Source organism: Camponotus floridanus, unplaced genomic scaffold (assembly GCF_003227725.1).
Source record: "Camponotus floridanus strain SB8 unplaced genomic scaffold, Cflo_v7.5 scaffold8, whole genome shotgun sequence".
In the NCBI taxonomy this organism is placed as follows: Eukaryota; Metazoa; Arthropoda; class Insecta; order Hymenoptera; family Formicidae; genus Camponotus; species Camponotus floridanus.
The window spans coordinates 2,798,873-2,821,673 of NW_020229849.1; the positions used below are offsets into that span (position 1 = coordinate 2,798,873).

The 22,801-nt window shown below is 28.9% G+C and overlaps 4 protein-coding genes across 10 annotated transcripts; 2 read left to right on the plus strand and 2 right to left on the minus strand.

The window, feature by feature from the left end:
- Nucleotides 1-64: 64 nt before the first annotated feature.
- Nucleotides 65-3,066, minus strand: LOC105249589 (serine protease snake). 2 transcript variants are annotated; one of them, XM_011255167.3, is made up of 5 exons: nt 2,565-3,066; nt 1,693-2,199; nt 1,258-1,522; nt 682-935; nt 65-480 (listed from the first exon to the last, which is right to left on the minus strand). In XM_011255167.3, the coding sequence occupies exons 1-5, from the start codon at nt 2,644-2,646 to the stop codon at nt 146-148; spliced, it is 1,443 nt and encodes a 480-aa protein (XP_011253469.2). In that variant the 5' UTR covers nt 2,647-3,066; the 3' UTR covers nt 65-145. The 2 variants fall into 2 exon arrangements, with proteins under 2 accessions (XP_011253469.2, XP_011253470.2); XM_011255168.3 differs by having other exon boundaries at nt 68-480; nt 1,693-1,758; nt 2,565-3,063.
- Nucleotides 3,067-3,827: 761 nt separating this feature from the next.
- On the minus strand, nt 3,828-14,190 carry LOC105249609 (spermine oxidase). The gene is made up of 13 exons (XM_025414207.1): nt 13,814-14,190; nt 13,100-13,335; nt 12,643-12,907; nt 9,284-9,497; nt 8,773-9,006; nt 8,560-8,691; nt 8,218-8,417; nt 8,011-8,134; nt 7,658-7,764; nt 6,609-6,778; nt 5,036-5,487; nt 4,223-4,960; nt 3,828-3,991 (listed from the first exon to the last, which is right to left on the minus strand). Exons 2-13 carry the CDS (start codon nt 13,245-13,247, stop codon nt 3,863-3,865), a joined length of 2,913 nt encoding a protein of 970 aa, XP_025269992.1. The 5' UTR covers nt 13,248-13,335; nt 13,814-14,190; the 3' UTR covers nt 3,828-3,862.
- Nucleotides 9,803-12,328, plus strand: LOC105249590. The gene is made up of 7 exons (XM_011255169.3): nt 9,803-10,058; nt 10,243-10,486; nt 10,607-10,802; nt 10,928-11,058; nt 11,199-11,384; nt 11,508-11,674; nt 11,827-12,328. Exons 1-7 carry the CDS (start codon nt 10,009-10,011, stop codon nt 11,951-11,953), a joined length of 1,101 nt encoding a protein of 366 aa, XP_011253471.1. The 5' UTR covers nt 9,803-10,008; the 3' UTR covers nt 11,954-12,328.
- A 169-nt stretch (nt 14,191-14,359) lies between the features above and the next one.
- Nucleotides 14,360-22,336, plus strand: LOC105249610. Of its 6 annotated transcripts, none has more exons than XM_025414202.1 (13): nt 14,360-14,437; nt 15,225-15,622; nt 15,891-15,961; nt 16,238-16,466; nt 16,555-16,680; nt 16,759-17,052; nt 17,202-17,378; nt 17,593-18,052; nt 18,461-20,350; nt 20,498-21,380; nt 21,513-21,639; nt 21,728-21,870; nt 22,094-22,336. In XM_025414202.1, the coding sequence occupies exons 2-13, from the start codon at nt 15,247-15,249 to the stop codon at nt 22,301-22,303; spliced, it is 4,986 nt and encodes a 1,661-aa protein (XP_025269987.1). In that variant the 5' UTR covers nt 14,360-14,437; nt 15,225-15,246; the 3' UTR covers nt 22,304-22,336. The 6 variants fall into 6 exon arrangements, with proteins under 6 accessions (XP_025269987.1, XP_025269988.1, XP_025269986.1 ...); XM_025414203.1 differs by lacking the exon at nt 14,360-14,437 and adding an exon at nt 14,559-14,577; XM_025414201.1 differs by lacking the exon at nt 14,360-14,437 and adding an exon at nt 14,822-14,898.
- Nucleotides 22,337-22,801: the final 465 nt, after the last annotated feature.

Below are 22,801 nucleotides of genomic sequence, written 5' to 3' on the forward strand. Positions count from 1 at the left end.
AATTGTAAATGTTATAAAATTCTTAATTCTAAATTTGACTAACTAGTCAATTTGATTAATTAATTGTAAGATTTAATTTGACCGAATACAATTTAATAAATAATGTTTTTTTATATTTTTCGCGTAAAAACCTAATAGATCACAATTATTGCGGCCAAACGATACCCTCTATCCAGGAAATATAATGGGATACTCTAGTATAAACACCAGGCGTGTCGATGATCGCGCAGCCCTGACCAAAACTGGTGACGCCAATCACTTGGAATACGCACAGATTTTTAGGATGAATAACTTGTAGAGGACCTCCGGAATCGCCCTGGCAAGAATCTTTGATCCAGCCTTCACTAGGATCACCGGCGCAAATCATGCTCGGTGTGACACCATATGGAGTTTCTTTGGAACTGTTGTACCGTATCGTGCACGCTAAGTTGTCTATCAGATCCAGCTGAGCCTTCCGCAATTCCTCGGTCGAATCTCCAGCTGAAAGTACATCATTAAACTTCGTCACTAAACTGGTATTCCACATTTCTTAGAATTTTCAAAATTTAGAAATAGTTTTTGATTATTAATAGATAGAAAAAATTCTTTAAATCTTTAAATTTCTGTATTTCTTTCTCTTTAAAAATGTTTTGATCCAGGAATTTTGTATCTTTCAAATCTTGAAAAAATTATATTACTTACCGATTTCGGTAACACCCCAACCGCTAATCCAGGCGCTCACTGGTACACTATCGTATTTTTGATAAAGACATGCAGGTCGTATTGTCATGCTAAATGTAACGGCATTCGCGAGTTCCACCAGAGCTATGTCCGCATACATTGCGGGTGGTTTATAATTCGGATGTCGGATCATGGTTTTGATGGCAACTGTGACACCTGTGGATTGTTGATCTGTCAATTTGTGAAAGCCTATGCGTGCATCAGTCGGACTGCCACTGCAAGAAAGAAAATCTTTAAGAATTAATTTCATTGTGACCATCCCATAAATAATTACAAATCATCTTCTGATTCTTAGCTCTTTTGGTAAAATTTTCTTAGTATTTTTAATATACTTTAATTTTTCTATGAATGTAATGTATTCTGAATTAATCTTAAGAGACATCTTTGAATTTCTATTTAATCCATAGTTACAGTCATTAATGGGATGATTGATAGAAAAAAATCAAATCTATTCCACCAAAATTTTTAAATAACTCAAAAAGCGGAAGAAAAAAATATACATATATATATATATATATATATAATAGAAGTGTGTACTTTGGCCCATAAGTGCAATGCGCAGCAGAAAGTACCCAAGTATGTGAGATCAGTGTCGCTCCACACATTAAAGTGAACGTCCTATCGGAGATGCGTCCCAAGGCGACCATGTGTGGGAACTCGCCGATCTTCGCCTCGGTACCACCGATAACTAGGCGATTTGCATCCCGACAGATATTGTTCACTTTAATCACGTCAGATGATGTGCCGACAAGCGACATTATTTCAGTCGTGCCTACGATTTCTCTCACGTATTCGTCGCATTCTAAAATTTATATATGTATATATATAATCATAATTTTATATACATTATATACATTATATCACATAATATATAAAAATCTTTGATGTTGTTTCAGGTCATTTACGAGATTCTTAAATATTTATTTTTGTTGTTACATTTCTAAATTTTTTGTGTATTTAAATTTTACTTACTAAGTTCTGATATTGTTTTCGTTGAGCCACTCGTGATAGATATTAAATCCAACAATGATGGTGTGCCTAAGGATGCAGGTTTAATTGTAATAGGATTATGTGCATAAAATGTTGAAAAAGGGTTATCTGATGCTGAAGATGATGGTATATTAGTCACTGGTTCAGGTGCTTGTGTAACTGGTTTTGGTGCCGTATCAACCCTTGTATCAGTCCCAAAGTTCAAGAAAGGATTGTTGTTAGTAAATATTGCAATGTTGGAAACATTACTCTCTTGTGATAGAGATATATTTGGCACTGTACTGTTGAAAATATTATTCTCTTGTGATAGAGATATATTTGGTACTGTACTGAATGGTTTTTGGCTATTGTTGACATGAATCGACAGAAAGGGATTGCCCTCAATACCAGAAAGAATTACGGATTGCTGAAGAAAAGGATTCATTGCAATGTCTTCACTAAGTTGAATCTTGGTTGCATTTTTCTTTTTTTTTGAAGAACCACTATTACCTAAAAAATAAAAGGCAAATTGTATATGTGGATATGTATACTTTATGTATATATAAACCTAATGTAGCTTCTTATATAATATTTTGAGATATAAATTCTTAGAATTTTTAAATTTTTCAATATGAATTTTAGAAAAAAGCTTAAAAATGCATAGATCAGATTTACAGATTTTAGAATCAATAATACAGATATATTATCCATAAACGACATATATATATATATATATATATATATATATATATATATATCCCGCATTTTCTTCAAAATTTTTTAAATTTATGATACAATCACCATCACAACAATTTTCAAAACACAAAATAATCTATAGTTGTTTTTGATAGTAACGCTTGTCAATGATAATCCACCTGAATCTTTCCCATTGGTAGACTGCCAGATGAAGGCTGCGATTAGGAAGATTACAACAAATACCCTAAAGCGAAGATCCATCACTGAAGAGAAACGCGAGAATATCAAATATTTAATGTCAAGACATTCGAAGATAAGCAACGATGAGACGATTACGGGATCCGCATGCGACTTCCATCTCTCCTTTCTGATTTTACGGAGAATGCGAAGAAGAGACGATAAAAGAAAAACAAAAATGCAGAGAGAGATAAGAATAAGAAGGAGAAGAGAATACGTGAAAGATTAGGAAGGGGAGGGGTCCTAACAGTACTCGGGTCGGACTCTATTGCGATCTACCGAGACGTCAACGTTGCAATTTTACACATAAGCAATTCAACTGTAATAAAACAAGCTGATTATTCCAATAATTATCAATGATTAAGCCATCAGCATAATTACAGATATCATAAGTTTTCTTAACACAAATGGAGAATACGATATTAAGTACGAAGCGCACACAGATTTTCTATTTATTTTTGATAAAATAATTTTATACTGTTAATGATATATATATAAATATATAAATATATAAATATATATATATATATATATATATATATATACTATTTTAATAAAGTCACTTTTAATTATTTTTACAATTCTCGTATTCACAATGTTATAATTTATTTTGTTAATTAATAATTGCTGATTATGAATTGCAATTTAATTTTCGAATGCTTTTGAAAAAGATTTGTGTTCATGCCGTAACGTCGCAAAATAAAACAAAGAAAAAAAAGGAAGGATATGAAGAAACGCGTTCGTCAAGGATAAGCGTCAAGCAGATACTATTCGTTTTCATCACTATATATACAATTATTCTATTGGGAATCTTCGGTTCTGACGTAACCGATCAAAGCGGATAAACCAGTCTATACCGTAAAAATTAACGATAAGAGAAATATTCTAAACAACAGGAAAAAAAAATAATCCGGTATTACCCATCAATATACAAAAATGACGTTTTTATGAACTAGAAAACGAAAGTTTTCAATATATAAATAACGCTGAAGATGTAGAAGTAGAATTGGAAAATAAAAGTCAAAAGAAAAAAAATTTTAAATTAATTAATAATTGAATAACAAGTAAAAAAAATTAAATTAATAGTACGAAATTATTTAAAATTATAGCAAATATATATTATTAGCAAAAAAACTTCTTTCTGTTATTATTAAATAACTTGCTATAAATAAAAAAAAAATACTTCGATAACATAATTAAAACAATTTATTATGTTAAGATATTTACATATCAAAATATTTCAGTTGACACTCGCGTGATATTGCAGGAATATTTTGGCTTGATGGATTCCTGTTTCATAAGCTCCGTGTGTTGTCGAGTAGAAATTATCGTGCGTAGCTTCGCCGGCAAACAGTATGACTGGTAAATTCTGTCATATTTATAAAAAAATTATTTAATAAATTAATATTATAGATAATATAGATTTTAGTTTCTTTTTAAATTTGATTGTGCAATATTGTCGTTTTAATGCAGTATAATGATAGCAGTAAAATCTTAAAAAATCTATTACATGAAAATTTGATATCTTGGAATAATAGAAGTATAAAATTTCAGATTTAAGATTGAAAAAGTTTCGCATTTTGGTGGTGCTTTGTCTCACCTTCCTCGTGTTATTCTGCAATATTGTCGTCCAAACTGGTTCAGCCAACGTCTTGGGCGAAACATCGTCCTCTTCACAGCTCTTCGTAATATGACTATATCCACCCCTCACGTATTCATTTCCATGCCATTTTGTTCTGACACATTTTCTCACCGGTGGAATATTGTAACATCGTAAATAATGCGTCAATAGATTCATACAATCTTGCGCGACTGTCCATTCCGGCAATTCCTCGACGATGCGCGCTCCTCGTCCGCCGACCCATACTACAAGAGTGGCCGAATGAGTCGGTAGAACATCGAATCCCGTGATGTCTCTGGTCCATTCTGGCAAGGATCGGTGATCGTCCCTGTGCCAGAGTAGTTGGAAACCTTTCACGTCGGTTTGCCACCAGGGTAAGTCGCCAAAGTCCAAAAAGATTTTGTTAATCGTTCCGAAACCGAGATCCTCAATGGCGACGCTTAGACGACTCGGTAATGATGGTTGAAACATCTTTTGATAGTTTGCCTTTAAATAACCGAGTGAACAGGTGACTATAACGGCGTCGGCGATAATTTGCGTTCCTTTGGAAGTCATCACGATGATCGGAGAATCCTGAGATTCGATAGAATCCCGCCAGTGAATGGTCTCCACGGGAGTAGCCACTCGCACCTTTTCTTTACTCAAATTCTCGATAAGAAGATTTGTTAGAGAGCTATAGCCACACTTGAAGAGCAAATGTTCCGGTCCGCCAATATACTGTATAGAAATAATTCTTATATAGAGGGCTTATATATTATTAATTTTATTATTAACACATTGATCAAATTTTACCTTAAATTTGTCCCACAAATTCGCTGATAATTCGTCCAATGAATGGCAGCAGTTATCCACCAGAAGAAATCGTACGTTCCAATCGAATAACTCTTCCATCTTTTTTCGCATCGAAGAATCGTTTCTATCGCGTAAATATTCCTCGAACCTACATCTAATGATTGAACCAATAGTCTCGTATTTCTTCAAAGGCCATCGAAGTTCACTGAGGTCATCAAAGATAGTTCGTAAAAAATCATCAATCTCATGAACCAAGTTCTCACTCATTATTGTTCCGTCATTACGCAAGAAGATTCCTTCGCCGTCTGTACCTTGAATGTTTGACAATAAATTATTGTCGAGACAATATTGTGCCAATTTACTCTTGTCGCCGTGCAAGAATTGCGCCCCGCAATCTATCCAATTGTTATTCCACGGAACAGAATAAATTCTTCCTCCAACTACATCTTGAGCTATGAAATATGACAAAATAATTTAGAAAATTTTGTTTTATTTTCATTTTGATATATATATATATATATACAGGGTCTACCAAAAGTGTGGAAACCCCTAAATATCTCGGAAAATATACGTTTTACAGAAAAGTGTTTCCAACAAAAGTTGTAGGGTTTAAGAAGATCTATATACTGATTCTATCAGTTTGACCTTGGATGGCGTCGTCAAGGTCAGGTCAAGGTCACATTGACTTTTTTAAATGACACCCCCTACATTTGATTGCATATTCTTATAGCTTAATTCAAGAGCTTTCCAAAACACTATAATAATGTTCATTTTTATTAAGTACTTTGCGAGTTATGAGGGTTGAAATAATTTCTTAATTTTACATAAACCATAAAATATCTAGTAAACCATTCATTTTTCGATTATCTTACCTTCATACTTTTATGTACAAAATAATGAAAGGAATCAATTGGTGTAAAGAAAACATACAGTTGTTTTTAAGAAAAAATATGGAATTGTTAATTGCAAATTACATATTTTTTCTTAGAAACAACTATGTGTTTTCTTTACACCAATTGATTCCTCTCATTAATTTGTACATAAAAGTATGAAGGTAAGATAATCGAAAAATGAATGGTTTACTAGATATTTTATGGTTTATGTAAAATTAAGAAATTATTTCAACCCTCATAACTCGCAAAGTACTTAATAAAAATGAACATTATTATAGTGTTTTGGAAAGCTCTTGAATTAAGCTATAAGAATATGCAATCAAATGTAGGGGGTGTCATTTAAAAAAGTCAATGTGACCTTGACCTGACCTTGACGACGCCATCCAAGGTCAAACTGATAGAATCAGTATATAGATCTTCTTAAACCCTACAACTTTTGTTGGAAACACTTTTCTGTAAAACGTATATTTTCCGAGATATTTAGGGGTTTCCACACTTTTGGTAGACCCTGTATATATATATATATATATATATATATATATATATATATATATATATATAATTTATGTGTAATTTTATCTAAATTTTTATTTCATTTATTTAATAATTGTATTTTTAGAAGTGAATTAAAGAAGTGAAATAAATTAAAATGAAATATGAAATTTTTAATATAAATATACCTTCAAGGAGAAGATAATCTGTAAATTTCGCATCCTCTAGAGTCTTGGCCGCTGCCAACCCTGCGATTCCCGCGCCTACTATTACAATTCTTGTCCTTTCCGTTCTTGCACCCGCATCTATTCGAACTTCGTTGAAGTTGTTAACCAGTTGATCTAAGTCATTGCGCATTCTACGTCATCCGAATCAATTCGTCAAATCTCAGGTGAACCATCGTTTATTCTTTTTCTCTATGATTTTAATTCTCTAATTTATATATATAAATATATTCTATTATATATATGATTAATATAAGTATTATTCATATTCAAATATATTCTAATAATTAGTTGGATAAAAACGCGACAATAACAAATAATAATTAATAGGCATAATAAATAATTAAAAATATTTTTGTGCGATGAAAAAAATGACATATCTTATATCATTATATTTTCTTAATCTTTTTAAAAATTTACAGTTTTTTTATACATTATATGTCATTATACATGTATATACATATATACACAATTTTAGTTTCCTAAGTATGACGGTTTTATATTAAATATTTGTCTATGTATAAACATTATTTATTATATACTTATAGATTTCCACAATCCATTTGCATTTGCTAGGGGAGTGTAGTAGAGGATGCAATTAGAGATGTGAATTTAATTGCCTTTAAAAAAAGAGCATGCAGTCAATATGAAAATAATTGCAAAATATTTGTAATACTTGTAAAACTCAAGTGGTAAACAAATTCAAGGCAATATTCATTCCACAATTTAACAATAAATTTAAAAATAAAATATTAAAATATGTAATTAAAACATTGATAAACAAGGTAACATAATATAAAATCATACAAATATGAAATAGCAAAATATTCAAAACTAATGCATAATCATATAAAGCAATAATAGTGAAAGTAAAACTTTATTGGATAGATAAAAATTTCTTTTTTATCAAAATGGAAAAATTTGATCAAATTAGTGAAAAAAAATGCTAGAAAAGCTCTAATAAGATAGATATGAAAAGGCAAACTGTATTTTAATAATTAATAATATTTTACCTTTCAAAGTCAATTAATCGATTCGCTTCGCGGAAACCAGTTTCCACTGCACCATGCACAGTAGAATAATAATGATCATGTGTGGCTTCTCCAGCGAAAAGGATTACCTAATAATATAATGATTATGTTTCGTCATTGGCAATAAAGTTTCTTTATATTGTAAGTTATATAAGGCAAAAATACATAGAATAATCTTAAAATAAAAGAACTCAAGTGTTATATTGACAAAATAAAAAATTAACAGAAGAAGAGAAGGATATCTCAGATTAGATTAAATATCTCAGATCAGATTAGATATCTAGATACATAAATATTAATAATAAAAAATGTTAAATTTTTATAAAATTACATACAGGTTTATTTCCATCCATCATTATTGGCTCGGCTAAATCTTTTGGTTTTACATCCATTTGTTCGGAAATCATGCTTTGAAAGCTATATGAGCCACGAAAATATTCATTGGTGTACCATTTGGATCTAAACGTTAGAAAGATATAATTAAGATGTATCTGAGATATATTTTTCTTTAAATTTTTTTGTAATTAATTTTGATAAATTACCTTAATATTTTTGTTGGCTTTACAACATCATAACGTTTTCCGAATGATCTTTTTAGCAATAGATATAATCCATCTAACACGTCAACGTCCGATAAAGTTTCCATGTGCCTCGCATTTTTTCCGACAATCCAAGCGCATAAAAGATTCGGCTGATAAGCTACAGTGAAAAGCGAAAACACGTCGCAAAGCCATTCACAGCTCTAAAATATTACAAATATTTGACAAGATTAATACATTAGTGCAGTAAAAACAAAGAAAAATTCAAAGTTATTTTCATTGATAAATCAATGTTTATTATAAATTTATAGTTAAATATAAAATTATATTTAAATATCTATTTACTTGACCACAAGTTTTCAGGAATTCCTTTTTGTCTTCTTCCGGCCAAATAATATCGAAGCTAGCGGTATTTTCTGGCCACCATATGTACGAGAATTCAAGGAAAATCTTATTTGCTGTTCCAATATTTAATCCCTATGATAAAGAATGACATTAATTAACATCCGCCATAGAACATACATAATTTTACATTATCTTTTTTAACATTTTTATTACCTTTATCGCATTTTGTTTTTTTTGCGGCAGGGAAGGCACGAACATCGTAGAATGTTTCTCCTTCAAAACACCCAGAGATCCAGTGAATATAACATGCGTCGCGGAATATTCGCTTCCATCTTTGGTAGTCACCATAACGTCCTTACTGGAACTATAGTCAATAGTTGTTACAACTTTTTCGAACTCTATCTTCTCCATCACTGGCAGACATTCTTCTGGATTTGGAATCTTTTTCTGGAAAATAATACACTTAATGAAATAATTAATATAAAATGTGTTTCGTTAAAGATTTATTTAAATATTAATTTCACTCTTAAATATTTTATTTTTTAATTAATTTTATCTTCTTATAATTTAATTTAAAAAATTAATATTATATTTTTGGCAAAATGTATTTTTTATTTCATTAAATTTTATTTTTCTTATAAGCAATTAGATGCATTATTAGAAACTTAGAAACTATTTTTATATGACGTATAATATTTTTAATTTATATCAAATAATTTATTACCGATAACAGATCAAAGAGTGTTTTGTAACCACGGTCTTTCCAATTTAACAAAAGGTCGCCTTCACATTCCCAATATTCCGACAAACGTTTCGCGGAAACGTCGAACCATGTGTCACTACATTCTACAGAATTTTCCGTCTTTTCCATCCAAGATAAATATTCGGCAGCTCGAGTAGTACTTGTAAAATGATTCTCATCAAAAATTTTATAATATCTGTCAGAAATAATAATTATATTATTATTATTAATATTAATACATATTGATATCTAATTTATTCACAATAGAAATATTTCACTCTAAAGATGTTAAATATCTTTTCCCCTAATCTATTTAATATTATATAATTATTTGTTTTTTCCTCTGTACCGATATTTTTGCTAACATAAATTATTTGGATGAAAAAATATTATCAAGTTTTGTTAGACAAATGCAGAAAATTTATCATGTTTTTCATGATTTAAATTATAGGCGGGTAAGCATTAAGCGTGATTCATCAACCTTGTACTAAGTTGTGGTGGGGAGGCTTTGATCAGCATTGACTATCACTAACAACATCTGGCAATTTGTCACGTGAAAGAAACAATTTCTCCTTCAATTACAAGTGATACGTTTTTGATAGTTTTAAAATTCATATTTTAATTATACAAATATAATGAATTTGTGATTTTCATAATTCATTGCAAAACAGTGTAGTAAAAATAAAACAAAATTTTTTTAATTATTCATGACAAATCGTTATCATTTAGTAAGATCTGGCAAAATGTTTACAAAAAGGTAACAACAAAACAATTCAAACAATAAACTCTCAATATTTTGGTATTTTATTTTAAATTTTTTCCTTATTATCTCAAGAGAGAAAATTATATATTCCAATACCCTTATTCCGATACATATATATATATATATATATATATATATATATATATATATATATATAAAATAAGGAATATAATTTCAGAAAAATCGACCCAGAACTGGAGAAGCTGAGGAATGAAGTACAAGGACCACCAAATTTAGATATTATCATTTTGAATATCCAGAAAATATCATCACGTATTCATGCTGGATATTTATTCGAACATGTTGGCAAAGCTACACTGCAGAAGCTATGTTTGTTGCTGAGCTCAACAGCAGCAGGGAAAATGTACGATGGCTGGCAAGAGTTTGCAGCATACATGGGTTTAACAATGGAGCAGATACGTGTAAGATTATCAGAAATTTGATAATTATAATAAGCACAAATATATATAAAGTGTGTGTGTTACTATAATTGTACTGTAGATATTATAATAATTTTGATGTATAATTATTTTATTGTTTAGTGCATAGATTATGACTTTAAGGGTCTTCAAGATCCAACATATTACGTGCTTCTGACTTATATACAATCTCCAGAAGCAACAATGGACAAAATTTTTAGTGCTTTGCAAAAGATGCAACGATTTGATATAATAAATCAAATTAAGGATTATGTGTGTGATCTAATCAATGTTCTATCACAATGTGCCACGAATGAAGGTAAAATAGACAATAGGGATGGATTTTTATTCTGATACTAAGAAATAAATTATAAGTCTGGCCAAATTTGAATATAAAAAATATATAATTATATTTTATTATATTAATTGTTGTTATATATTTAGGATTTGAAATAATTCAACCTGGGTATCTACCAAAAGCACCATTAGTTCTAAGTCCTATTTTAACTAGAGAATGCAAATCCGGAATGAAACAAAATGAATTAAAATGCACACCATATGATATTCAACAGAAGGTTATTTTACTTGTAATTCTTAAAAATTCAGTAACAAAGCAAGCTTTGAAATGAAAATATTTTTCATGACTACCCATTATATAATATAATTAAAATATAATTATAAAATAATAAAATATAATTATAATTTATTTTTTCAGAATACTAAACAAAGATATGGCTGCATAGTTATGCTAACTTTTGCGGACGATGGTTTACCAACTGCGGAATGTATTACAAAAATATTTAGATCCAAGCAACCCCGAATCGGCGTGCTTATATTGCAAGAGCAAGAAAAAGGCGTCTACAGTCGAGCTGAAGAATTTATAGACGATTGCTTTAAACAGGTAATTTTTTTCAAAGAAATTTGTAGAGTATTAATTGTAACAATTAATAAATTTATTGTATCAATTTATTGTATCAATTTATTGTATCAAATATTGTATTTATCGTAATTTATCTACTTTTAGGTCGATTATATTATACCAATATTAACAAGAGGATACATTGAAAGAATAAATAATATTGCAAAGATACATGAGATATATAATAATTTAGATGAGAAATACTTGAAATATATATATTCTTTGTTGAGATATGAATACGTGAAAAATCAATGCTGCAACAATCGTGTAAGGTGTGTATATATCAGATATAGATAATAAACTAGTGAATAATAAATTTTTAATAAATAATGTTTGATAGAATATTGTTTTTTTATTCGTTTATGATTAATATGAAAGTAATGGAACAAATAAATGTCTTTATGATTTTTGCTTCTCTTATCAGATGTATCGTGCCAGATAAGGATGTTTGTACGGTTGTCCGCGCAAATCTACATCCCACGTTACAAGCATGGTTTCGAGAAAGTGATATCGACGCTTTTGTTAATAATATTCTCTTTCATAAATTTTAATGAATATTCTCTTTCATAAATTTTAATGAATATTCTAGATAAAGAAATTTTAGGCTCTATAATGTATTAAACAACTTCGTACACGAGAACATCAAACCCGAGAAAATCATACCCGAGAAATCTTAATCGCTCTTTTCTTCGGTATGATTTTCTCGGGTTTGATGTTCTCGTGTACGAGGTTGTTTAATGAATATTCTTTTTCATAAATTTTTGTGAATCGATATAAATTAAAATAAATTTCGCATGACTCAAAGATATAAATTTAAAAAATATAATAAAAAAAATGGGCTAACATTAAAGTCAAACAGCGAATGTAAAGATGTAAATAAGTGTGAGTGTGTATTAACTGTGCTAAATAATATTGTATTAAAATCGTTTGATTGTTGTTTTTGAATCCAACCTTTTGGTTTAATGTAATATTGCTTAACAACACGTTCACATTTATATCCACTATTTAGTTTTAACTGACTCATTTTTGCATATTTTTGAGATTTAATAAAATGTTTAGAATATAATAACAAGTAACTTTTTATGATTTTTGTTGCATATAGTTCATTATGATATTGATATTTTTGTTAACAAAAAATAAGAAAAACGAAAAATATATTATTATATTTACTTTTTAAATGATTTTTCTAATTTATCATATTGCAGTTAATTATTCTGATTAAAAATAAATAATTACTCACTCTCTTACGAAATAATTTCCAAAAGATCCTGTTTCCTTTTCGAGGTTTTCCTTTGAATTATCTACAATATTAAAAAAAATTGTCAGAGCCTCGCTACTTTCATCCTTAGGTACCACTTCACCATTGCCCGTAATAAAAGTATGTTTGGCGGGATCAATCAGAATGGAAAATGAGCTCAACAAATTATGCTTAGAAGCTAATTCAAATACTACATTTCCAATTTCACCATGAACCCATTGAGCTCCAAGATCCACCACATTCTCGCCTGAAAAAATTAAAGAGTAGTTAAATTCGAAATTTTAGTAAATAAATTCAAATTTTTAAAAGTGCAATTAAAAAATTATTTTAAAAGGGAAAATTGAAAAATTTAATTAAAAAAATAGAGAGTAGTTAAAAATATAATTATAAAAAGCTAAATATTTTCTGATTAATTAAGTCTAAAAAAAACATTACTTACCAAAATTTTGAGTGCATATTCTGCCACCAATTCTATTATTAGCTTCTAATATCACAAAATCGTTTATTCCTTTCTCCAATAGCTTACAAGCAGCTGCAATGCCAGATGGACCTGCTCCAACAATTATAATCTTTGTTTTTTTCGACATTTTGCAGCCTCTTGATAATTTTATTGAACTGAATAGCTGCAGCGACAAATGTACGCCTCTCTATATATATATCTCTGTATATATATCTCTGTATCAGAATGATTGGAACATGAATGAGTTTAAATTGTCAGCACAATCAGCTGATAACATATTAGATAGCTAAACCAATGGCTATAAGAGATTATATTGTTATCTTAACATTAGCAAAGGTGAATTTTTAGATGAAAAATATTGATATTGCAATCTTCTTAGATAACTCTTATAAAATTAAAATTTATAATCTCAAGCTTAATTAAAAAAAAATTAAGTTATATATTTAAATAAAATTCGAATGTAATTTCACATCATGTTTTTAATTCTAATAATTATTTCGAGTATTTTCATTTATATTTGTTAGAATTATAAATTTAAGCAATTTTATTTAGCAATTTTATTAAGCAATTTTATTTTAGCAAGAATTATATTATTGCAATTTTTTATTCAACATCTTATATTCAAACTTTAGATTCTCTCAGCTGAAACTTCAAGATACAATCGTAAAAAATGATATTACGAAATATACTTACTAATTTTTATAGTGAGACGATATATATTGATGGACACAAATAGACGAAGGACAACAGAAAATAATAAATTATTTTAAAAAAGGATTACTTGTAAAATATTGTTACAAATTTAATTTCGACTTTCGTTTATCACGGACCATCAAAACCATCATACTACACGTGGATAGATGGCTGGTGTCACTTTATATATACGTACATTTATATACATATACATATACATATATGATCATATGACGGGACATGTTAAACACATCACACGTGTCCCTTGTCTGATCTGGATTTATTTTCCAGTCGATGACCGGAATGTTTACATCCTGCTCAAAACAGAATCACCGTTGGCCAAATATTAAGAAAAAGGAAAGTCACATGATCGTATTGTCTCGTTCTCGTGATTCATTAAACAATTTATTTGTAAAGCTAAATAGAGTTTAATTAACCAATGAGAACAAAAAATTCTCGCTTCCTTTGTTTCGATTGGTCAATCAAATATTTGGTTATTTTATTACGACAAGTAGATTTTCGAACGCACAGCTTTTTCGATATATTTTTACCTTATTTTTTTTAGAATTATGAGTATTTTAGGTGAAAAGTTATTTATTCTATAAATCTATCGTAAATATGTTTGTGAGTTGAAGAGTGTTTTCATTTTTAATTAAAAAATTTAAAAAAAGTACATATATATTTATAAAAAGTACATATATATATATTATTTTTAAATTATTACAATAATTATAATTATAATTATGATAATAATTACAATAATGGTATGCTATAATTATGATAATAATTACAATAATGGTATGCTATAATTAATAATTTAAAATATATATATTTATCATTATTTGATTTTATTTGGCTAACAATAACATTCACATGTTATAAACAAAATAAAGTTCAAAAATTTCATGTACACTCAGACATAACCTGTCATCATTTAAAATAATTTTTTGTAATGTCTGTTAAATCTACAAGTATTATAAATTTAGTCTTCAATAAGATATTTTATTAGTGAGAGTCATTCAGATTTCTGTCTCAAAAATGTTCAAAACTTCTAGCATACAAACCTCGTCTCACCGCACTAACAAGTAAATGTTCTTTCGATAGAGAAACACAAAATAATTATATAGAATTTTTAATAGAAAATAAAATAATTACATAGAATTTTTAATAGAAAAAAATATTGATATATCATTGTAATTTTCTCTCGATTAGAAAAAATACTTTCTTATTTTATTATAATTTACGTAATTCATGTTAAAGTGTTATAATGTAAATTAGATTTTTATATAGTAAGTTTTTGTTCTCAATTTGTTCTCAGTTTATATTACTTATCATCATTATAACTTATAATCATTAATTTATTTATATATAACATGAAATTATTTACTAAATATAATTTAATTTTTTATAGATGGACAAGAAAAGATTCAAGAATGAAACCATTTGGATTTTGTTGCTCCTTGGATCGCTTCGATCCTCTCTCGAGATACGATCAACAAAAACCACCCTACAAATCTTCATTACCTGCAATAACTTCTGTGCACGAATGTCCAGTATCCAAGATGCAAATGAAATTTTTTACACCCCGATTCACCCGAGAAAAGAGGAAGTTAAAGGCATCAGAGGTGGAAGATTGGCAACAATCAAAGAATAGGAAATTGATTTATTCTCGATTAGATAAAAATGATCGTTTTATAAAATGGTATCTAGAAGATGAAATTGCATTGGCAAAAGATATGTTTTGGACAGAAAAACAAAGAATTTATAATGAGACAAGCGACAAGACAATGAAGATTGGAAAAAAAAAATGTAAGTCTTTTATATTAATTCTTCAAATAAAAATATATAAAATATTGAAATAATTACAGTCTTGTTCAATATTAGAACAGTGCTCTTAAGTCACATTTTATATACGAATGCTTGAGAACAAGTAAATTTACTTTAATTAAAATTTGATTATTTCCACTATATAATCTCTTAAGTATGTATATTATTTATAAATAGAATATCATATTATTTTATATTAAATAGAATATAATGATATTATTTTAGAATATACTATTTTTAATTATTATAGTTAAAATCAACATGGAAACATTATTGAATCTAAAGTATCCACGATGGTATCAAGACTTTTCTCTGGCTCAAGTATGATGTAAAAATGAGTAATTGATCTTAAATAGAGAGATTTTTTTTTAGAAGAATATAATTTTTAATGCTTATATCAATTGAAAAATTATGACAATGGACTCTCATGAGATATTATTTCAATATTCAAGAAATTTTTTATTAAGAATAAATTATAATTATATAAAAGAATCATATATATTTCGAATTTCGGAAAATTTTCACATAAAATTTAATTTTACATAAAAATTTTCACATAAAATTTAATTTTACATAAAATTATATAAAAATTTGTAGATGAAGAATTTAATAAATTTGGAAAATGTGATACGCGCCGATTACGAAAAGACAAAAACAGATGGCACACAAACAACATTAATAGCTATTGGCATTATTTCAACATTTTTTAAATTAAAGCCGAATATTATATGTGAATTACATAAATCATGCAATTTGAATAGTGTTGATTTTTTGCGAGAAATTTATAGAATATTGACAGGAAATGATTTTTACAAGGAGAAATATAGTATATTTCTATTTCTATTTTAAATTGATAAAAATAAATATTCTTGAGCAGAATTGTTTATAATAATTACAAAATATTTAATTTGTAGAAAAATTTTATGACTGTAATGAAAGAATAATATTATCGGCTATTGCATTTTTAACACTGCCAGAAACATTAAAGGAATTGCATAAGAGATTGCCAGCAATGATCATGCCAAGTTTGCCGCCAAAACGTAAATTTCTTTAATTACTTTATTAATAAACAGTATTTAATTAAAATCATGAAATAAATACAGCTATTTTTGTTTCAGCGAAACCACCAGTATGTCTGGTAAGGCAGAAAAATAGTTGCCCTTATAAGGAAGAATTATTTAAACGTCCTGATTGGGTCAGTTATCGAAATGCTTTGCAGAAATGGCAGAAGCAGTACAAATTATTGATAATTCCGAAAATAATCTTATTCAAGCAACACAATCAGTTTTTTATTAATGATGAAATACTATCTGAAATTAGAAAGCAAAGAAAAGACATTTGTACTAACTATCTTGAAAAAACCAGTACAAAGGATTTGCAAAAGAGTTCCTCTACTAAGTTTGATGCAAAAGGTAATATTTAAATAAAAAATGATGATAACCCTAAATATGTATACTTAGCTCATTTAACACTGTAAATATATATATATATATATATATATATATATATAATAAATAACTATTATAATATTATATTTACTGAAATATTGATTTATAAATAGATACAATGAATATTGAAGAAATAACATATGAAGATGAAAATTTCTCAAAACAGGAAAATTTAAAAACGGGAAAATCCTCTCCTAATATTTATGGAATGTTAGAAGATAGTAAAAAATTTGATTTTATAGTCGACAAACTTACTGGAAAACCAGGAACTATGGAATACAAAATTTGTGGTATAAACTTTTACAACCATACTTTTTTATTACTGTTAATTTTAATTGGAGACGAAAATATCATAAAAAATTACATATATATATATATTTATATTTATATTCATATTGTAATAAAATATTGTAACAAATTACAAGTTAAAAGAAAAATTTTAATTTTTTACAACAAATTAAAATATTTTATTTGGATTATTTTTAACAAATTAAAATATTTTAGGACCAAAACTACCAGGAGGAAACCAAAAAAAATCCTGGTTGGGCGAGAAGAATGCTCACTACATAATAGCTGGTGCGTCTTTACAGGATAAAAGTCCATCGAGTTGTCCTGTAACTTATGAGATCACTGGCATGGCTAATGTGACACCCAGTAATAGCGACGAAAAGTTCTTTGCAATGCTGAATCTTGATGATAAACCCAAAAAGATCTTTCCCACTGGTAGAGAAAATTTGTCAAGAAAATGGCAGGACTGGCTGCAAAATGCTGATGAGGATTTTAAGCAGATGGAGGAAAAAGCTGATGAATTGATGAAAAGTATACAGACTACCATGAAATTGGTGTTTCCTGGACCTGTTTGTGACAGTTGTTGCTCATGTCGACAGACTCGAAAGACTGACGAGAAATTACAACAAAGCAGAACGCCGATTGACAATAGAGTGCAGAATAACGAAAAAAACAAGTAAGCGATGTCTTATAACATTTTATTGTATCTGATTTTTAAGAATAGCTTTATAATGTACAGTTGCTTGTTTTTATCAATTAATCTTAAAATTTTTGAAACTATAATTTTTACAATTATGGATTTTAATATTTACTGCTTCCAACAATTATTACTAATTCCACAACTTCTATTTATAAATATTCAAATTTTGAAATCTTTAATTTCTTGATTGTCTCTACATTTTTTGACATTTTCGAATATTTTTATATTTTATATAAAAATATTATATAATTTTCATGTATCTTTATATAATATTCACAATTTTCTAAAATTTTCTAAAATTTAAAGTTTTGAAAAAAAAACTTAAAACTTATAGTAAACTCAGTAATGTCACGTTTTAAAATATAAGGATATTATTTATGATAGGTACGTCACAAGATCCATGACAATGCATTCTCCAGAGCCGACAACAGGGTCGCCAATCAACTTAACTGCTTTGCAGAATGAGATCAAGACAAATATCATTATCAATGGTGTTACCAAAGAAAACAACCAAACTCAATACTATATATCAGGTATTCAGAGGGACAACATGCACGTATTATCGCAAATATCCGATTTTACAGCATCTCAATTAGTCAGAAATGTTCCATCTTGTTCATGCGCTATTAAACGAATGACCAAGGATGTAAATTCTTCTATTAGCGAAGATGACATTCCTTGGACAAAAGACACAAGATTGTGCATTGGAAAGAAGTATAGACCATACGAGATAGGTGCATATTCCTGCAAAACATATCCTGATGATAAATCATGTAGACATAATCCTTTTATGAAAGAGATAATAAGGATGGAGAGGGACAAAAGAGAAAAAGAAAAAAGAAAAGCAGAAAAAGAAAAAGCAGAATCTGTCGAAGTGGAAATTCAAGCTGCAACGAAGATAGAAGAGAAAAAGAAAGATAAATTCACTCCCAATCGTGATTATTGTGCTTATGATGATCCTTGGAACATATTACGCACTGCCCCCTCGAAAATAATAGAAACAGATTATGAGAAAACCTTGAAATTGACTTCCCCAGCATTGCCTGTGACTTCATCATTAAATATGCAAAAAAGAGAAAAAGATATCTCTTTCTTACAAGAATTAAAGAAAGTTGAAGATAATAGTTTACATAAGGAAAATAATGAAGAAATGTCTGAAATCTCCTTAGAATTATCAAAGAAGCTTAAAGAAAAAAATACAAAAAAGAGAGAACGAAAAAATATGGAAAAGAAAAAAGAATGGATACCAAAGAAGGTAACAGTTACCAAGAATAGCTCAAATTTTTCAAGTAAAATTTCTAAATCGATATGCGGAACAAAAAAAAAGCAACGAACAAAATTATCTTTATTATTTCACAAACCAGTTAAACAATCCAATAAAATTGATAAATTATCTAAATATGGCTTTATAAAAAAAGACAAAAAGAATGTGATGGATGAAACTAAACAACTCGACAATCGCAAACAAGAAATGGCGAGATTAAAGAATATGTTCAAATCTTTTGCAATTTTAGATAATATTCAACCGGCGATTCTCCCGGAAGAATTGTTGGCAACTAGTCGACGTGATCCAAAAGAGATAATGGTTGATTCTTCTGTAGATGAAGAGAGCCGTGTTATCAGTAAGGAACCTTATGGTTGGAGAACAAAATCAGAACAGGAACTTCCAGCAAAAAAGACCTTGACTTATCTCTGCGAACCAGATTATCCTTTGGAAACGATAGCGGTTCGTCCTGGGGGACGACCGTGTCAGTGTAGGGAAAACAGAAACAAGAAGAAAATTCTTATGTATAACGTGAGTGGTCTAGTGGAGAAGAAAAAAGATGGGAGAGGAACTAAGAAGACGAAAATGGAGGAGGAGAATAGAATTATCGATGGTGTTCTTTATTTCACACCACCTGTCAGTCCCCGAAGAAGTGATGAATACATCCCGGAATATGATCTTCTCGAATCGCCATATGATATGTGCATTAATGACGTTACAGATGAAAGATTGAAACTAATAGAAAGATATTCTGGTCCCAAAAGTCTGATAAAGAAGATACAGAAGAAATCAAAATCATGCAATTGTAGCAACGGTATAAAGGAAGAAAATCATTTCATACATCAGAAAAAAAATATTGCAGAAACTCGACGGAAATTGATAGAATCTAAATTGCCAGAGGAAAGATGGAAAATAGCATTGAAAGATGCAGCATTGATGGATTACTTTACACAGCACAAGAATAATGCTCCTTGCTGGACACCTTGTAAGAAGTTTGCTCGAAATTCCAGGTTAGCAAAAAAAATCTTAATATCTAATTATATCCAATCTCCAACATAATAAATAATATCGAATTTTCAATATTATTTAAATGTGATTGATAACAGTAATAATATTTATTGATATTAATATTATAGAACATAATATAATTGTTTTAGGCCTCGCAAATTAAAAGTTGTGAAGCCTGTGTGCGAATGTAAATATGAAAGAAAAATCGTGGAACGAGATGAAGAGAGAACTAAATGGAGCACACGCCAAAAAAGATTAAAGACCTTAAAAAAGCAGCCTTTCATGTATATTGTCGACATTTCCAGGCCGATGATAGAAGACACAAAATTCATCATTTCAGGAGTAAAGACGTTGTCGCAGGAAGACAATAAAGAGAATATCAAGTATTGTATATCGGATGTGGCAGAAAATGTTTCTATGTTGTCACTTCCTCAGCAGATAATTGATGGTTTGAAAATGTCAACACCTTTCCAAACACCAGAGCCGAGCAGGGAAGACATTTTACAAGCTGTTGCTCCGCATCGACATTGGTCACCGACAAATATTTCTCCAGGTCCATTACCGAGGAAAGACACTGCGTTAAAGAAAGAAATAGAGCGTAGGAAGAAAGCCAGAGACGAAGCATTTAGGTTGATTTATGGAGATAACAATGAACAAGATATATCTTGTTTACATCATAGTTACCAAGAAGTTTGTGACGAAAAGAAATTAATGCTGTGCCATGAGATGAAGGAAAATCATATGAATGTGGAGGACAAAACGCCTAAAAAGATAATAGAATCACAGTCACCAAGCAAAAAAATTAACAAAATAAAACATCGCAAAGATATATCCCATACAAATGTTACTAATGAAGTATTTTATGAAAAGAAAAAATATTTGGAAGAAGCTACTGATGAGATTGCGCAACAAGATGTATCATATAAACAAATAATTGATAAGACAGACAAGAAAATTGATGACGAGATGCATCTGATAAATGACAATAAGAAACATATGGACAGCAAAATAGATTTTATGGCAATAATAAAGGTATTTTTATCTCAATCTTCTTAATCCAATAATTTTGAAATATATTCATATCTTTATCAATTAATCATCTCATGATTAAATGATATTCATTTTATGTATATGAATTCATATATCTTAAATTCAAAACATTAGGCTGAATTGAAAAAAATGGCTGCAGAAGGATACATATTCGCCAAGTTGCCGAAATGTTATCTGATGCCACAACTTCAAGATTGGATTATGTACAGGCAATGTGTTACTTTTTCGGAAACCGACAAAAGTAATTTATTCACAAAATGCTATTTTTAAGACACTTAAATTTCTTACCTTTTATTTGCTTTATCTATTAAAATTTTCTATTTTTTTAGAAAATTTGATGCAAGCGACTGTTCGCATGTGGCAATTATTAGAGATGACAAAGATGCCGAAGATTGAGAAACCATCATTGCACATGACAAAGTATCAACTGAAAAGATTGACCTATAATCAAGCCGAAGAGATAAAGAAAAAGGTCAACTATCGATATCAACTATCATTTTTAATATTTGTGAATTCAAGTATAAAAAACATACGTATATTAAACTTCTGATATTCCATTTTAGAAAATTTATAACGTTCCTTGATTTTTCAATTTGTTATCTTTTATTTTTAATGTAATTGCTATAAATTTTTAATTTTTTTAAATCTTTAATGATTATTTATCTGGCAATGTAAAATTGAATTGTGTTCTGCAGATTCAAGAGGCAAGAGCGATTTTTCACAGTAAAATACGTAAAATGCGCGTTTCTTATGCTCGTACCATGTGGAGCACTATGGAATTTGGAAAATTCCCTTCTACATCATTTAAGAGAGCCTTCTTCACATATATGGCCAGCAAGGAAGCTGATGGATATGTTTATAAACCATGGATGCCTTCCGAAGTTCGCGAACTAAAACGAATTTAATTGCTACTAATAATTGTTAATTTTTGTAATAAATAAATTATACAGATATTCATATACATATAATCCATTAAATGTAATTGAATTTTTTATTTTGTTAATATAAATTTATTCAATATCTGCACACATGTTACTATATTAGTTGTCTAATTTTCTTTTTAATTTATTTTTAAGTAACAATTTTAATTTTTTTTTCTTTCGTAAACATTAATTTTATATTAATGATAATTTTTTCTCAATAAATGCATTTATCATTAAATACCATTTTGTAAACTCAATATGAGCTTCATATTTTGGCCACATTTAATTATCAGGCGTTCGTAGCAGTTTGCTTAATCCATCGACATATACATTGGACTGAGCGATAGACAGGCGCCCGCTGTAAAGAAAGAGATACTACATGGGAGGCCTATGTCTGTCTCTTTTGCTAGTATCTCATTGGTAACTTTGGTTCCCGCTCATCGAGGCGGGAAACAAAATTACCAATGAGATACTAGCAAA

Coding starts and splice junctions, on each gene's coding strand:
- LOC105249609 (XM_025414207.1), bottom strand. CDS start 13,247: ATGTCGAAAAAAACAAAGATTATAATTGTTGGAGCAGGTCCATCTGGC. Junction 9,007..9,283: donor CACTCTTTGATCTGTTATCG/GTAATAAATTAT, acceptor ATTATTTTCCAG/AAAAAGATTCCAAATCCAGA. Junction 5,488..6,608: donor AGATTATCTTCTCCTTGAAG/GTATATTTATAT, acceptor CATATTTCATAG/CTCAAGATGTAGTTGGAGGA.
- LOC105249590 (XM_011255169.3), top strand. CDS start 10,009: ATGACAAATCGTTATCATTTAGTAAGATCTGGCAAAATGTTTACAAAA. Junction 10,059..10,242: donor GGCAAAATGTTTACAAAAAG/GTAACAACAAAA, acceptor ATATAATTTCAG/AAAAATCGACCCAGAACTGG. Junction 10,803..10,927: donor ACAATGTGCCACGAATGAAG/GTAAAATAGACA, acceptor TTATATATTTAG/GATTTGAAATAATTCAACCT.
- LOC105249589 (XM_011255167.3), bottom strand. CDS start 2,646: ATGGATCTTCGCTTTAGGGTATTTGTTGTAATCTTCCTAATCGCAGCC. Junction 1,523..1,692: donor GAAAACAATATCAGAACTTA/GTAAGTAAAATT, acceptor TATAAATTTTAG/AATGCGACGAATACGTGAGA. Junction 481..681: donor TTGGGGTGTTACCGAAATCG/GTAAGTAATATA, acceptor ATGTACTTTCAG/CTGGAGATTCGACCGAGGAA.
- LOC105249610 (XM_025414201.1), top strand. CDS start 14,852: ATGTTCAAAACTTCTAGCATACAAACCTCGTCTCACCGCACTAACAA. Junction 15,623..15,890: donor GAAGATTGGAAAAAAAAAAT/GTAAGTCTTTTA, acceptor TAATTATTATAG/TTAAAATCAACATGGAAACA. Junction 20,351..20,497: donor AAGTTTGCTCGAAATTCCAG/GTTAGCAAAAAA, acceptor TAATTGTTTTAG/GCCTCGCAAATTAAAAGTTG.